Source organism: Corticium candelabrum, chromosome 4, assembly GCF_963422355.1.
Source record: "Corticium candelabrum chromosome 4, ooCorCand1.1, whole genome shotgun sequence".
Lineage (NCBI taxonomy): Eukaryota > Metazoa > Porifera > Homoscleromorpha > Homosclerophorida > Plakinidae > Corticium > Corticium candelabrum.
The window spans coordinates 3,758,029-3,773,559 of NC_085088.1; the positions used below are offsets into that span (position 1 = coordinate 3,758,029).

General features: G+C 37.3%; 1 protein-coding gene across 2 annotated transcripts; it reads right to left on the reverse strand.

Annotated features, from left to right (window-relative positions):
• Positions 1-133: 133 nt before the first annotated feature.
• Positions 134-15,465, reverse strand: LOC134178245 (symplekin-like). 2 transcript variants are annotated; one of them, XM_062645081.1, is made up of 39 exons: positions 15,393-15,465; positions 15,276-15,341; positions 15,166-15,219; positions 15,018-15,091; positions 13,424-13,550; positions 13,315-13,365; positions 13,194-13,252; positions 12,341-12,404; positions 12,229-12,276; positions 12,064-12,167; positions 11,906-12,003; positions 11,786-11,844; positions 11,617-11,653; positions 11,489-11,547; positions 11,388-11,431; positions 10,335-10,386; positions 10,102-10,273; positions 9,948-10,048; positions 9,824-9,889; positions 9,723-9,756; positions 9,639-9,658; positions 9,117-9,234; positions 9,028-9,056; positions 7,725-7,782; positions 7,470-7,665; positions 7,131-7,212; positions 6,962-7,075; positions 5,737-5,805; positions 5,609-5,675; positions 4,857-4,947; positions 4,731-4,800; positions 4,569-4,677; positions 4,397-4,497; positions 3,040-3,130; positions 2,883-2,984; positions 1,978-2,087; positions 914-1,108; positions 798-857; positions 134-540 (listed from the first exon to the last, which is right to left on the reverse strand). In XM_062645081.1, exons 1-39 carry the CDS (start codon positions 15,462-15,464, stop codon positions 223-225), a joined length of 3,441 nt encoding a protein of 1,146 aa, XP_062501065.1. In that variant the 5' UTR covers position 15,465; the 3' UTR covers positions 134-222. The 2 variants fall into 2 exon arrangements, with proteins under 2 accessions (XP_062501065.1, XP_062501066.1); XM_062645082.1 differs by lacking the exons at positions 13,194-13,252; positions 13,315-13,365; positions 13,424-13,550.
• Positions 15,466-15,531: the final 66 nt, after the last annotated feature.

A 15,531-nucleotide genomic window follows, 5' to 3' on the forward strand; every position in this document is an offset into this window, starting at 1 on the left:
GATTGTCAATCCTCGCTCCAGAGTGACAATCCAGCGAACAGGGGGGGGGAGAAGAGACTGGCTCGAGTTTACATGTGGGCATCTAAGTATTATGTATTTCTGTAGGAACTTACACTACAAAGTGAGTCGGATGTAGACACGAATATGCACATTTAGTAAATTCCATACACTTTACAAACTCTCATGCATACTATGCATCGAGAAACCTTTCAGCAGCCAACATCATTGATGTAACGAGTTGTCTCCACCTGATTCAACAGTTTCCATCTGTTGCACGTCAGTTGACCCTCCTTGTTCTTGCTCATCGCCGATCTCTTCTGCTTCCGTCTTCCTCAAGGCGGCTCCTTCCAACTCATCCATAGCACTCTCCTCTCCTGCCATTGTCCCGGCATCCAGAGCTAAATCTTGTACATCCACATCGACATGTTCCTCAACCATAGCAGCGGCCTCTTGCACTTTGGCCGAACTTGCCCGAGTCGCTGACTTTCTCTGGGTCTCTTTTTCAATCACTTGCAGTATGGCTCGTGGAATCAGGCCACGCTAAGAAACAATCACTTTTAATAAATAAAATAAATAAAGTAAATAAAATAAATAAAATAAATAAATAGAATAAATAAATAGAATAAATAAATAAAATAAATAAAGTAAATAAATAAATTTAAAAAGTAAATGAAATAAATAAGGTAAATAAAATAAATAAAATAAATAAAATAATTAAAATAAATAAAATAAATAAAAACAAATATTATTAAGCGAAAAAATTTTAAATGCTATATTGTTGTATTCAAGATTCTCACTTGATGTGGAGTGAAAGAACTAATGTGTGCTTTCAATTGCTCTTTCAATTCTGCACTAATCTGTAATGCAGGTGCAAGTTGGCATTCAACAGAAATTGGAGCAATAAATGTGTTACCTCGAATACACTCTGTAGATGTCTGGGCGGCAACTGAAGCATGATTTGAAATGACTGTGGCTTTGTTAGCTGGCAACACTTGACAAAACCCTGCCACACACTCGGCTGCTTCCAAACTTGTTTCGTGATTAGACGAGAAAGGATATTCATAATGAATGGTATGAGACGAGGACAAGCTTGTCGAGCTTGAATCACCTACACAAACAGACATAAAAAATAAAATAAATAATAAATAAATAAATAAAAATAATAAATAAATAAATAAACAAATAAAAAAATAACTAAATAATAAATAAATAATAAATAAATAATAAATAAATAATATTGTCGAACACTGGTGGTTCCGGTGGTCTTGGGAGCTTTGGGCACAGTGCACGCAGGTATTGCACGGTGGCTGGACATTATTCCAGGTCATCACAACCTGCAGCACTTACAGAAAACAGTGCTTCTGGGATCTACTCGGATCCTTCGTAAAGTCATATCTTCTTTCTAGACAGCCGTGATGGTCTAAGTACTTCTGAAGCAGGGTTTGCTTCCGGTACTTGTAATAGACTTTACAAACCAGACTGATCTGGTTGAGCACGACAATAAATATTAAATAAATAAATAATAAATAAATATTAAATAAATAATAAATAAATATTAAATAAATAAATAATAAATAAATAAAAAATAAAAAAAAAATATAAAATAAAAAATAAATAAATAAATAATAAATAAAAAGAAATAATAAAAAATAAAATAATAAATAAATAAATAAATAGATAAATAAATAGACAAATAAATAAACAAACAAATAAATAACAAATAAATAAATAATAAATAAATAAACAAATAAATAAATAATAAATAATAAATAAATAAATACACAAATAACCAAATAAATAAACAAATAAATAACAAATAAACAAACAAACAAATTAATTAAAATAAAAATAAAATAAATAAATAAATGGATAAATAAAATAAACAAATATATAAAATAATTAAAAACAACAAACAAGTAAATGATTTGATACAAAGAAGTCTACACAAGATGTACACAGTGAGTTGCTGCTACATACTGTCCGCATAAAAAGGGTTGGTAGTGGTGTTAGATCCATCAGCTGATGCAACACAACTGACAGTACTTCCTGTGTATACACAGTTCGCTCTTGAAATAGCAACGAGATCGCTACAAAACACGACAAACCAAGCATCAAACAAGTCCGGCAAATAAAAGGAAAAATAGCATTAATTGAGTGCACTACACATTGGATGCAAGTCGTATGGTAGATTTATTAATAAATGTGGTTGAACAAGTACTCAGCAGAACTGTGCTCGTTTGGCAGAGATATTACTGGTAGACTGGTGTGTGTGCGTGTGTGTGTGTGTGTGTGTGTGTGTGTGTGTGTGTGTGTGTGTGTGTGTACATGTGCATGAATGTGTGTGTGTGTGCGCGCGCGCACGCCCGCACGCGCGCGTGTGCATAACCTCGTCAGAAGTTGAAGTTCAAAGGCACTCTAAGACACAATCTACAGAATGTCAGTATTGATCACAAAATTGGGAAATGATAGCATGTGACCGTTCAAGGTAAAAGAAAATATGTGATTAGGTTTAGATCGTTACAAGGAAGCTAGAATTGACAAGATTCAAGAAAACAGACTAATGCGTCACAACTATACGCCAAAAAACTTGACTACTGGTACAGAAAAGCAATATCTGTCATCGAGTATGTTGGACTCTTTTGCACATGAACGTGCTCATCAAAGACAAATTGTAAACAACTGCTGAACGAAAGTTGTGAAATCATTGTTGAGTAGCAAAAAGAAGTGTGTGTGTGTGTGTGTGTGTGTGTGTGTGTGTGTGTGTGTGTGTGTGTGTGTGTGTGTGTGTGTGTGTGTGTGTGTGTGCTGTATGTATCAAAGTTAAAGCTAGAAGCAAAGAACAATGTACACAAGCTTCCCACATCAATACACCAATCGCTTACCTTTCATAACAGCTTTCATTGTATTCTCCTCACTAACATCAATATTATGCATAGCCACCATCAGTTCCTGTGCTGTCACTTGACTCCTACCAGCTCCACCTCCTACTCAAAATCACACCTTGTGACAAAAACAACATCATCAGTATATACTGGTCACCTCGATGCATTCCTAACAAGCGTCCAATTACTTCCTTCACCACAGCAGGAGATTGCTTAACGAGTTGTGGCAAAGCAGTCAAGATCTCAGCCTGTGTAGCAAACAATCATCACATTTCTTCAGTACTAAATAGTCTTTCTCAAATGATGAATAATCAATAATATAACAAGTAAATGCCATTATAGTCAACAAGCAAAAAAGTAATGGTCAACAAAGGCTGCTGTATCTGTAACTCTACTACCACTGCATGTAATCCTAACTTTATGTGAAGCTTGCCTCACCGAGTAGACTGACATAGTAGTGACTATTGATTCTAGAGTGTACAAACTAGCTTAATATAATTTGTTTGGAAACTGGTTCAACCTTTGATCGTAACTTTATTTATTAGACCATCATAACATACACTGTATACTAGTAGTAAGTACTACTGCTTTATCTCTAACTATGACAAATGGTGTATTCGAAAAATTGTACGTACTGAGTATGTACAATGCTAAATACCTATGTATGTAAGATCCACTACTGCTACTGTAACTACCACTGTAACGATAGCAATAAAAGTGTCTGTATATATCACTAAATCAATGTCATCAAGTTACTGTTCAAGAAAGCATGCGACTCTCAGCCAATGTCAAAAGGATGCAATTCTTGGAATGTCAGAAAGCTTTCTCAATCTGTTGCCACATAGACACATGATGATGGCGTGCATTACTCTCAGCAAAACAAAGGAAATTCGACATCGGATCCAAGAAAGCTATACCTCTAACACTACTGTACTACTACTACAGTGTATGTTGCATACATAACAGACATTGGAATATGACGACAAAGCAGGCATCATTATAAGCCAAACGAGAATATCTGACCACGCACATACTCTAAAATGTTTGGCAAAATGTGTTTGTTTGTGATCTGCTTACAAGAAAATGAGTTATATTAATGTACATTGCAGAATTGCCGCCTTTCCTACTACTACAAACTCTTGGGTCAGGTAAAACCTGGGTTATGACCAAAAAATACAAATTACATAAGAAGGAAGCTTCATACAAAGGCCTGTTACTTCACAACAGGATATAACAACAAACAAATAGCAACACCATCAATAATATCAATATAGATTCTCTGCATTCTGCACAAACAAGACATAGTGTGATATGATCGTGTTGATGGTAGTGTGTGTGTGTGCAGACATGCCAGTGTAGTGTGGTGTGGTGTGTGTGTGTGTGTGTGTGTGTGTGTGTGTGTGTGTGTGTGTGTGTGTGTGTGTGTGTGTGTGTGTACTACACACTACTAAAAACAAAACATAGCACAACAGGCCAACGTGTGCAATTGCAACCATTGTCCTCTCTAATCTTACCTTGTCAAGAGCATTAAGGATAGGTACTAAAACCTGAACATCTGGTATCCTTTTCCGATACACTTCCCTTACTAAGTGAACAATATGAGAAATCGGAGCAGCTGCAAATACAAACATGCACTTGATCTTTTGTAATCCTAATTGGTAAGTCTGACTTTGTAATTGTACCCACCTTTCTCCGTAAGAATATGAAGAATACGAATAAGAAGTGTCTCTGCTCCTCGTGGACACAGCTCAATAAAAGTGTGAATATCAGAGGAATGCATGCCCATAGCTCGTACCTATACCACCAAAGCTAACACAGTGTAGCAAACAAAACTATAAAATGACATACTGCATGATCCAGCATGCGTAAAACAACTTTCTTTACATTTGCAGTGACTTCAACGTAGACATCAGATAATCTATATACAACCTCAACTAAAGAATTCACTCCGCATAAAACGTAAAAACAAATCACTTGTGCAACAGTGAGTGATTAAGAGGCAGCAATCCAATAAAAAGCTGAAGACACAAACGGATGCGTTCATCCAACTGCTCGGCTTCTACGTCTACAACAACAAAAATGCAATTAATAATGCATGTAAAGTCACTACAGCAATGAAACACATGAACGTGCTGCACATTTATTGCTAACCTTGACCTTCCTGACCAAAGAGCATGCAAAGTGCACAACTCTAGAGTTGTGTGCTTTGTGCTCTCTAGTCTGGAAGTTCGAGGCTAATTTATTGCTATAAAATAGTAGCAAAAAGTCCATTCAAAAATTACACACAATAGTGTTTAATTGATCACCAACCCAAAGATTAGCGTACTTACAAGCGTACGAAAGACGAAAAGTGTAATAAAACGAAAGACAGTAGATAAAAGTAAGAATGTACCAAGTACTTGTAACGTTTAATGGTTACTTAGAAAAGACAGGCTCACGTTGAGACCAGGATGTGTCACAACAAGCTAGAGACAGTTGCAATGTTGTTCGCCATAAAATTGTGAAAGAAACATCAGCAAGTGCTTCTGTATTACTTCCAAGTTTGTAATACATAAGAATATATTATTATTACATTTATACCTTTTAAAAATATTTAATTCTATTTATAATTTTAAATATTTGCGTATTAATATATTACTTTGCATTGCGTTAAATTGCTTAAATTAAATGTCGCTGTATTCAACATCAATGACTCATTTTCCAATTCCAATTGTCTGATTCCAAACCTTCTGATTTGTCTTCTCCGGTGGGAAAGTTTCTTACCAAAGTATCTACCTGTTCACATGCAAATCTCTACAATACAAGCAGTGAACTCAGAGAGCTGAACGATGTCACGGCGAGTAAACAAACCAACTTCGATTTCATGAGACAAGAGATCCTTGCTGTGCAGTCTCTTAGCGACATGAATCGCTTGAATTCTAACCTAAATGTGTACAACACAGAAAACCCAGATATTAGACAACATGACAACATACATGAATGTGAGTCTAATAATGCTACAACAATAATCAGAGTTCTAGCCAGAGCCGGCTGGAGGGCTTAAACTATGATTGTTCTAGCTAGAGAGCCGGCAATGGCGGCTGTAGAGCTCTAACTATAGTTGTGTGCAGCAAAGTGACCACTATGAGTATATTTCCAAAGAAGACTGTAGACAAAGGAGTGTGTACCATGCTCTGCTGTTAGTACAAAACTGCTAAATATTGCATTGGAGATGCCTTGGGACAATGCAATGTAGTCCTTCATATACTCACCTACGCAATGTCACCGGAACAGTTCCAGATATGTTCATCATCCTAGATCAAGTCATGACAACCACCTGCCAAAGGGGTTGCCATAAGGATACAAAAGTGGGCCTCCAATCGACCCTGGCTTGAATGCAAAACAGTAGAAAGTGTCGTTTGTCTCTTTTATAGATGGTGCAGCAAACAGAAGCCTGAGATGAGAACATGGCGGCAGTGGCGGCCATGCTTGGTGGACCTGTGGATGTGGGCGAGTGAGATTACACTCAGTAAAGGATCACGAGAAGCCAGCTGATCACAAGATCACTGCTAAGAAACCATGGGAAAGAAAACAATTGAAAAAACTGGTGGAAGAGACTGCATGAGATTAAAGCCTGGTTCACAATATTGACGCTGACGCTGCAATAGAAACGAATCCTATTCCATCGTCAGCGTCAGCATCAACATCAAAGATGCCGCCTGCTTCAAGGGGTGTCTTTGATGTTGACGCTCAACTGAGCATCAGCATCAATATTGTGAACCAGCCTTACAGATGTAGAACATCTAAGACAGCTAGCGTCGCATTTCAAATATTTTCTCCTCACATCATAGAAAATACAAAGAAAATTTCATAAATCCAATGTGATAGGTGTATGATCTCATTTACTCATATTAGGACTATTACCACAAAGCACTATCACTGTTTCGGTCTGGAAATATTTAATCAACAGGAAATGGTACAAATTTAAATATATTACCGGTATTATTAAATGATACGCAGCAGTGGGTGTGGTCAGTGCTGACTATAGCTTGCCGGCTGTCACAATTTTCTGACTACAACACTGCAACATAAACACTTACTGTTTCTTTCTCATGCCCAGTCAACTCAAGAAGAATGCCCAAAAACTGCTCCTGAACAGCAGGCCGCGTAAGGATAAGATCACGCATTGTAGCAACACCAAGAACAACACGATCCTAAACAATAGACGATCAGACGTTTTCTATAAAAAAACAAGTGACCGGCAAATACCTCGTCTTCACAATATGATCGAATAATATCCAACACGACTGGTGGAATGCGAGGAAGATCAAGAAGTAGTCGAGTAAACATCCTTCGGAAAACGTTGAAACTCAGTTAGCTGTTCATGTAAACAGACACGACAAGCAAACATAAAATTCTAATCCTAGCCAGAGGGACAGACGGAGACCCAAGACAGACATTATCTCTTGTAGACCAAAACTAGCTTGATGCCCAACTGATCAAGCAATAAACAATCAATTAACCAGAATAAGGATAAATGTTCAAGACAGACTTGCATGCATATACAGTGCCATGTTATACATGCATCATTCATCTATCTCTACGTACTTGTCTTTTGGATCCAGTTGATCTCTCATTGCCGCCAAGAGATCGGTCACCGTCTTGTCATACTTCTCCATACGTACAAGCAGCTCCGGTTGCACAACACCTTTGTAACCCTCGGCTACGGCGTACTCCTCAAATAACCAAGCCAGCATTACATCATAATGCAGTTGGAAGTCACTCATCACGTAGTCAAACAAAGCTACAAACGAATGTCTGGTAAGAAGCATGGCAGAGATAGCAACTTCAATCATGTCTTGCCTTCTCGACAGCCGCCATTCTGTTGAGTAGCCAAACTAACCATGAGTTTGACTCGATCCTACACAAAGATATTACTATACCATACTTGCTTGACTATTACCCCAGAGTTCAAGTAAGCCCCAGCCCGTACTTTGGCCAAGGCTCTAAGATTTTTACATCTTAATCCTTTAATTAGTGCTAATTGGTAATTTCCACAGTGACTGTTTGCTAGATTTGTATCTGTAGAAATGCTGACATTTTTCAACTTGCGCATGCCTGTTGACCACATGTTGAAGGTTTTAATGATTCAGATACCGTATACAAGATTACTGTAAATCAATAAAAGTTGATAACTACAAATGTTTGTATACTTCTGCAAACTTTATTTCATACGAACTAAATTTTTGTATGTAAACTTCCCTCGTACGTTTTGAACACGTTCGTGAAAGTAACGAGGCTCAATCAACATCTGCTGCAACTACCTGCCGATGTACACCTACTAGAGCCATGCACATCATTACCTAAAGTTTCCAACCAGGAATGTCTTGGTGGACTTATTTCAATCTCCTATTGCTGCTTGTTATGTTAGTGAGCTCTTTTGGATGTTGTTTACGTAGTCCAATGAGGCAAGCAAACTTTACTTTACTCTTGTACTGTAGACTTAATAAAATGACTGTAAAATCAATAAAAACCAAGTATTGATGGATATTTGAAGTACAAGAGTTAGTAAGCAACTTAACTTCGTATTTCTTTGCAATTTACAAACTCGCAAAATTAAATACCATACAAACATTTATTGATTTACAGTAGGTTTCTATATTATATTTAGGTAGTGGTGGTGATTTGTAGCAACATGCTGTTTAATTAATAAATAAATCACTTTTGCCACTTAGCAACTTTAGGTGTAATTTTTTGAAATACTCCATCCCATACTTGACCTTTGACTCTGGCCAACCATTGGGGTGGGGTAATAATCAAGTAAGTACAATACGATTAATATCAATATGTATAAAGATATATTGTTTTCATAAATCACAACATTAAATATTGTATTGCAATGCTAATGACAATACTGCAACTGCTATAGTGGTAATATCAAATTACATGTATATGAAAATTAGGCCTTGTCTGCTGGCACAGCCTTTCTGCTGTTGAACACATACCATCTACTGTAGTAATTTCTAAAAGTAACAAACATGGAGACTGTAAGCATCGAACTTTGTAATATCATGCACTAGCAGCAGTTACACCGAATTTCCTACATATATCTAATGTTTAATACCAAGGTTTTACAATAATAATGTTCTGTTGCTAAATGGCTTACCAATGATGTGCCACCTTTTGCTGCTCCCCCTGTCACACAATTAGATACACATACAACAAGATGTCGTGTGATGTGATCAAACAACAAACTTTCATTCGCCTGAATTCTCTTCATCGCATTCGTAGCCAATCGCCGTAGCTCAGAAACACTAAGATTTCTTCTTGTCACATCAGCAAGAACAAACTGCTTCTGTTGCCGAATCCTTGGCTAAAAAACAAATATAAATTCAAAATATAAATTAAAAATAAATATAAGGTAAGCTAAATTAAAATTAAAATAAATTAAAATATAAATAAAAAAATATAAATTAAAAATAAATATAAATTAAAAATAAATAAATTAAATAAATTAAACTTAAAATAAGTATAAATTAAATATAAATTAAAAATAAGTATAAATTTGAATTTAAATCAAAAATAAACAAAAATAAAAATAATATAAATTAAAATTTAAATTAAAAATAAATTAAAATTAAATACAAATTAAAAATAAGTACAAAAGTAAATGGTACATAGTTCAGTGCAATACAAAGGACAAACAATACTTCGATGATAAATTAACAAATGTACATGAAATTTTGAGATTAATTAATAAATGTGACCAAGACTTGCCTTCTTATTCCATTCTTCATCTAAACAAATAAATCACAATAACAATTGAAGTACAAATTTCCAGAATATGTACTCGCAGCTTACCCCCAAATTGATTATTTCCTCTTGATGTATCATTCTAAACAACACAATAATATAATAAAAAAATTCAAGCAAAACCTGCCCACAGCTGGAATGCAGCATACTGCTTTTAGTTTTTCAGAACTCGTAGAAGATAAATCGATTTTCTGTGTCTGAACCTGTCCCATTAACTAGTGAAAGGCGACCGTCTCGACAAGATGACAGACTATATTACAGCAGTCTGCAAACCTTTTCTTTCGTTCTCTGCATTCCTATTCCGACACCTGCAGCCGTCATCTGTGCCGCTAACATGTGAGCCAAAAATGTGACATGCATTTGGGTACCTGGATCTACAAAGAAAAACCATTGCTTAGTTGTAACATAAATGTATTGTGGGACCGACTGTCTTCAGGAATATAGCTAGAGAGAAACGTGTCTGGACACAAGTCTGGCAGTCGTTCCATTGTACAGAAGACAACCTCAGCAACCAGTTCCGGCGTCAGTCGTGGAAAAATATCCTCAAACGTAACATCAATAGCTGGTACTGTTGGTGTGACTTCCCGTATGGAGGTCTCCTATAGATACGGTAGGATCACCACTTATTTCTAGTACAAGATTGTGACTGAGGTAACTAACGTCGATGTGCAGTTTTGATTTTTTTGCAGTTGAAAGAGGCGCAGATTCATTTCTGAAACAAACGACAGAAAATATAGTCTACATTAGTCTAGTCTCTTAATTGAGTAAAGCACAAATGCATGAGTTTAAATAAGTAATACAAGAACTAGTTAATTAGAAACTATTACAACTGACACTGCTCAAAATTTTATGGCAGATGTAGTCATAATCTTGGCAACTTCATAAAAATCTTTAGTCGTCAAAGAGTTTAAGACTTTCACATATATTTCATTGATATCAAATAATGATGCTGATTGTTCTGGCAAGTAAACGTAATCCCAGAGCTTCAGAGGTGTCACTCTCAGTCTGATCTGAGCAATTCACTATTCTAACTCTACAACATAAAATAAAAATTTATTGGGTCTGCCATAACTTGAGTGACTTTAGTCATCAGGATGGCAACCTTGCTAGAATAATTGGTCGTCACATGAACTCAGTTAGTCATCAAATGACAACTTGATGACCACTTTTTCGAACACTAAACTAATCATAGAAACAGAGAGATCGTAACGATGCAGACATAAGACAACAATACGTGACAGAGTAGTTGCAACATGGTTCTCAAGTGAGACTCAGGTGAGCGAGAAAGGAGGCTTTGCAAGGAACTTGTGTTATGAAAATAGGTTTAATGTGCATGCCACAGGATGCCTATTTGAGGTGTGTCCTGTATTGGTATTCACTATGGAAGAACTAGGGTAACGTGTGTCACAGCACCACGGGAACTGGTGGGATTCCAGCTAATACAGTTATTATTGCAACAATTCGCCAGCTTTCTATACATGTAGATGAGGAGTGAGTGTGTAGAATGATACATCCAAGGGTTAGAGTAAAACTAACAGTTCTAACTAGATAAAGTCAAGAAAGCACCATCTAAACATGAACAGAGACTCCATAGCCTAAAGAACAGACTGAATACTATTTTTTGCTTGAACATTTTGACACAAAAACCAGATTGACCGACCAAATTTCAAACTGAAACCCAATCTGCAATATCATAGAATAGAAGCTTAGTACCTGAGCCGCTTTGTAGAATCAACCTTTGGTCTGTTCTTATCGATCTACAGAAAATAAAGAATTCAGATTTCAATTACTTCAATCACAAAGGTTTCATAAACCTCATTAGGTGTGCAGCCAATTTCTGTTAATAATGGGATTAAATCAGAATGGAAGTCCACTTTACAAGCAAGAAATAATCATCAAGTTAGCTCATTCAGTGTCTGGGATTCACCAAAATGTTACCTACCAGATGAGGAGTGCCGCAAAAATGAAAGAAGCAGTGTCTAGCACAAACCACAACACAAATCAAATACTCAAGAATCCAAAGTCCAGTTATAACAAATGTACACATGCACGCACGTACACATACACAGACACACAATCACTCAATCATTCTCTTGATTAAGTAAATGTACCTTCATATTCTTGACCACACTGTTGACATGAGATTTTGTATACGTAGGTGGCATGTTTGCTACACAAAGCAACAATCAATTTGTAATGTATTTACTAAAAAAGTCATCCGTAACACCAACCATGAAGCGACTCAAATGCCTGCACAACAACAGGCATGAACGCGGGCCTCTGACGAGAAATATTAGCCAAACAGCCAATACAGGCCATTAAATTAACGCTAACACAAACACATACAGTCACAAGTATGCATGCCAATAACGAAAGATTACACTGAAACCATGAAATAGATGGAGACGTCGTCAGTTTCAAAAGTGACTCAAATGCTTCCCCACACGATGACCTAAGATCAGCAGGTTTGATGAAAGGATGATCAGCAGCAATCTACAACCAGAATCACTTCAAACAACAACAACACAAACAAACAATGAACTCAGTCATGTACCATATCCAAAGATACAGTCAACTCAACGTTCTTAGGCACTTCAGACATCTGACACATTATTAGTCTATTTAATTAAACATCAATGTTGTGCCTGTTACCAACATTAGTGCACCTCTGTTTTAGCAGAATGACTCAGAACGATCATCTCCACAAATTTTATCATCACTGTTGTTACACTGAAATGAATACAGTTAGTTACCCATATAAGACAAACCATACAAATTGCAGGACATCATGTAGTTTACAAATAAACCAGTAGGCACGCATGCACACACGCGCACACACACACACACACACACACACACACACACACACACACACACAACACACACACACAAATGGATATGCCCTGCAGTACTGCAGACAACACCCCTGCCTATTTCTATAGGTGCGGCCTCCGGCGCTACTCGGAGTTTCAGACCGTGCTGATGTATCCCTAAGTGGCCAGAACATCCAAGGGCACTGACTTTGGTGCAGTGTGTGTGTGTGTCTGTGTGTGTGTCTGTGTGTGTGTGTGTGTGTGTGTGTCTGTGTGTGTGTGTGTGTGTGTGTGTGTGTGTGTGTGTGTGTGTGTGTGTGCGTGTGTGTGTGCATGCGTGTGTGTGTATGTGTGTGTGTGTGTGTGTGTGTGTGTGTGTGTGTGTGTGTGTGTGTGTGTGTGTGTGTGTGTGTGTGTGTGTGTGACAAAACCAATAATGTTAATTGCAAAATGAAACAAAGAATGCAGCATGGATATACATGTTACAGTACAAACATATATTCACTCTTGTAATTTCCCATGAGAAAGAGCTTCAAAACCATTCAAACTGATCTACTGCTTGTAAAATGTGTTTACTCTAAAATACGAGTAATTCTGAGATACGGGCAGTGCTCGCTCCCGCTGCCCAGATAAGAGACATCAAGTGTAACCGTTTTTGTAAGTACAATTACATTAATATCAATCATAGTGTAGATATAATAATTACCCATCGACCGATGATGACTGGACGAGTTCTTGGATTTGACTCCTTATATCACTCATCGACTGCATGTAATGCAATGTACATTACAAAGATGCCACACACACAATACAATATGATACCGTACCTTCCACATCTCCGAAAGAGCATTGCTTGGCTCTCGTTGTGCTGAAATCAGCTAAGTCAAAGATTTAAGTTATTGTACACTAGCGTAAACTAGTGACAGAGAGTCAGACCTTTAGGGCCACTTTGTACAGAAACGTGCTACTCTGGACGACTTTTCTTACGACAGACAAGTGTTCATCGTGGAGCAGATAAACCAGAATTGGAGCAATTAGTACTGTGTAGTAAGGATCTCTCCTCCTACATTCAAAAATCACAACAGTTGTATATAAACCACTGAATGCACAGTATGGGCGGGGCACTGCAAACGCGTGCCCCCTGTTTGGGAAAACTTTCTTCTAAGTGAATAGATCTATATCATTGATCATACTTCAATAAAACCACAAGGGTAAGTCTTTAAATCTGAGTCTACGGGGTCTTAAAACTATAAAACATCTTGACATATTACAGTGCATCTAAATACCTGTAAGTGCACATGTTCATTATACAAGACACACCCACAAACTCGGTTTGTCCCCCTGTCTAGCAAATCTGAATCCATCACTAGGCACAGTAAGAGCTGCAAATAGAACACTCACAAAAGGAAGAAACAATTATCCAGATGTAACCTGAGAACCTGCTGCTATACTAGCAAATAAAAGACAGAGAATTAGTACAGTACGAGCCTGGTAATCCGGACACCAATTATCCGGACAAATTATTTCACCCAAAAGCACGTGTCTTTCATGTGTTTCCCTATGTGACATCGCTCCAACACGAAAACCTGTGAACCTACTCCAAAATTGGAACCATAAAGGACTTTACATCTAATCATTAAATGCTAAAAAAGTTGACTACTTGTTAACCTAATATTGCTGTATATTAATTAATTAATTAATTAACATTTGTTCATTATGTACTTGACAGAAAATGACTGTCAATGTATGATTAAGCCTCAAGGAAGTCGGCACACCATCATTTCATTAATCCGGACAATTTGGCTTCCGTGGAAAAAGTCCGTATAATCGAGGTTGTACTGTACATGCATTGTAAGAATCCAAAATAACATCAATAAACTTCGATTCATACAGGGGCGTAAAAAGCAAATGATAACCGGTCTGGCCTGATGCGTGCTAAAGGGCAGGGCAATGTAAAGCATGTTATTAGGTAGGCATACGAAGTACTGCCAAGAGTAAAAATATATCAACTATTTAATCGGCTATACCTTTAAACGGAAGTTGGTGCCATTGAGTGTCTGGTGAAAATGAATTTTTCAAAAATGGTCCAGCCATGGCCAGACTGGTCGGACTAGACGCTACAGCCATGACCTACTTGTACGTACAAGTAATGTTTATTGCAGCTAGTTCATGTACCTAACCAAGCAGACCACCAAATTCTACAGATAGGTTAGTCAAAACCTTCAAAGCACAAACATTCGAACTCTCTCTGTGTACATGAACGGTCTGATTTCTACTGTCTGTGACAAACCAAAAGTTAATTAATTAAACGTTAATTAATTAAATGTCGACACTAAACTCTTAAACATTATAAAATATTCCTTACTAAACAGATGGAGTAACCGTCAGTAAGCCCGCAAAACATACAAGAAGCAAAAGAGTAGGCACACACACACACACACACACAAACACACACACACACACACACACACACACACACACACACACACACACACACAATTAAGCATCAACTATTTCAGAGCAGACTTACCCAGCTTCTTCCATGAAACTAACTACAAGCTTCCTAACATCAGGATGTCTATCATGATGATAGGCTAAGAATTCCTGCACATATACACACCATCTGTACAGTACACCGAAACACCAGCACGTGACCACCACCAATGCAGCAAGTATACCTCGAGGTAAACTGGAAGGAGGTCAGGTTCTCTATTGAAAACAAGCTCTTGAGCCTGCGGTTAAAATGACGTTTGTAATGTTTCTATAACAGACAAATTCTCTGGCTAACTTGGCCGAGACACTCTAGTTTTCCATCTCTGTCGCTTAGTTGAGCTTGGTTGAGCAGTTCTACAACCTATACAAAGTGTGAACCATTTCCATTATTATACTCTTTTGTTATTCTCACTCTGTTCGACGTCTCGGATCGTTCGCTGCCGTTCTCTTGACTTTCTTTTCGCCGCCGTGGATCTCTGGACATCTTGTAGTTACCCGGATGAGACAAAGATCACGTGCTGTAGTAGGACAGTATTTGATTGATTTTATGA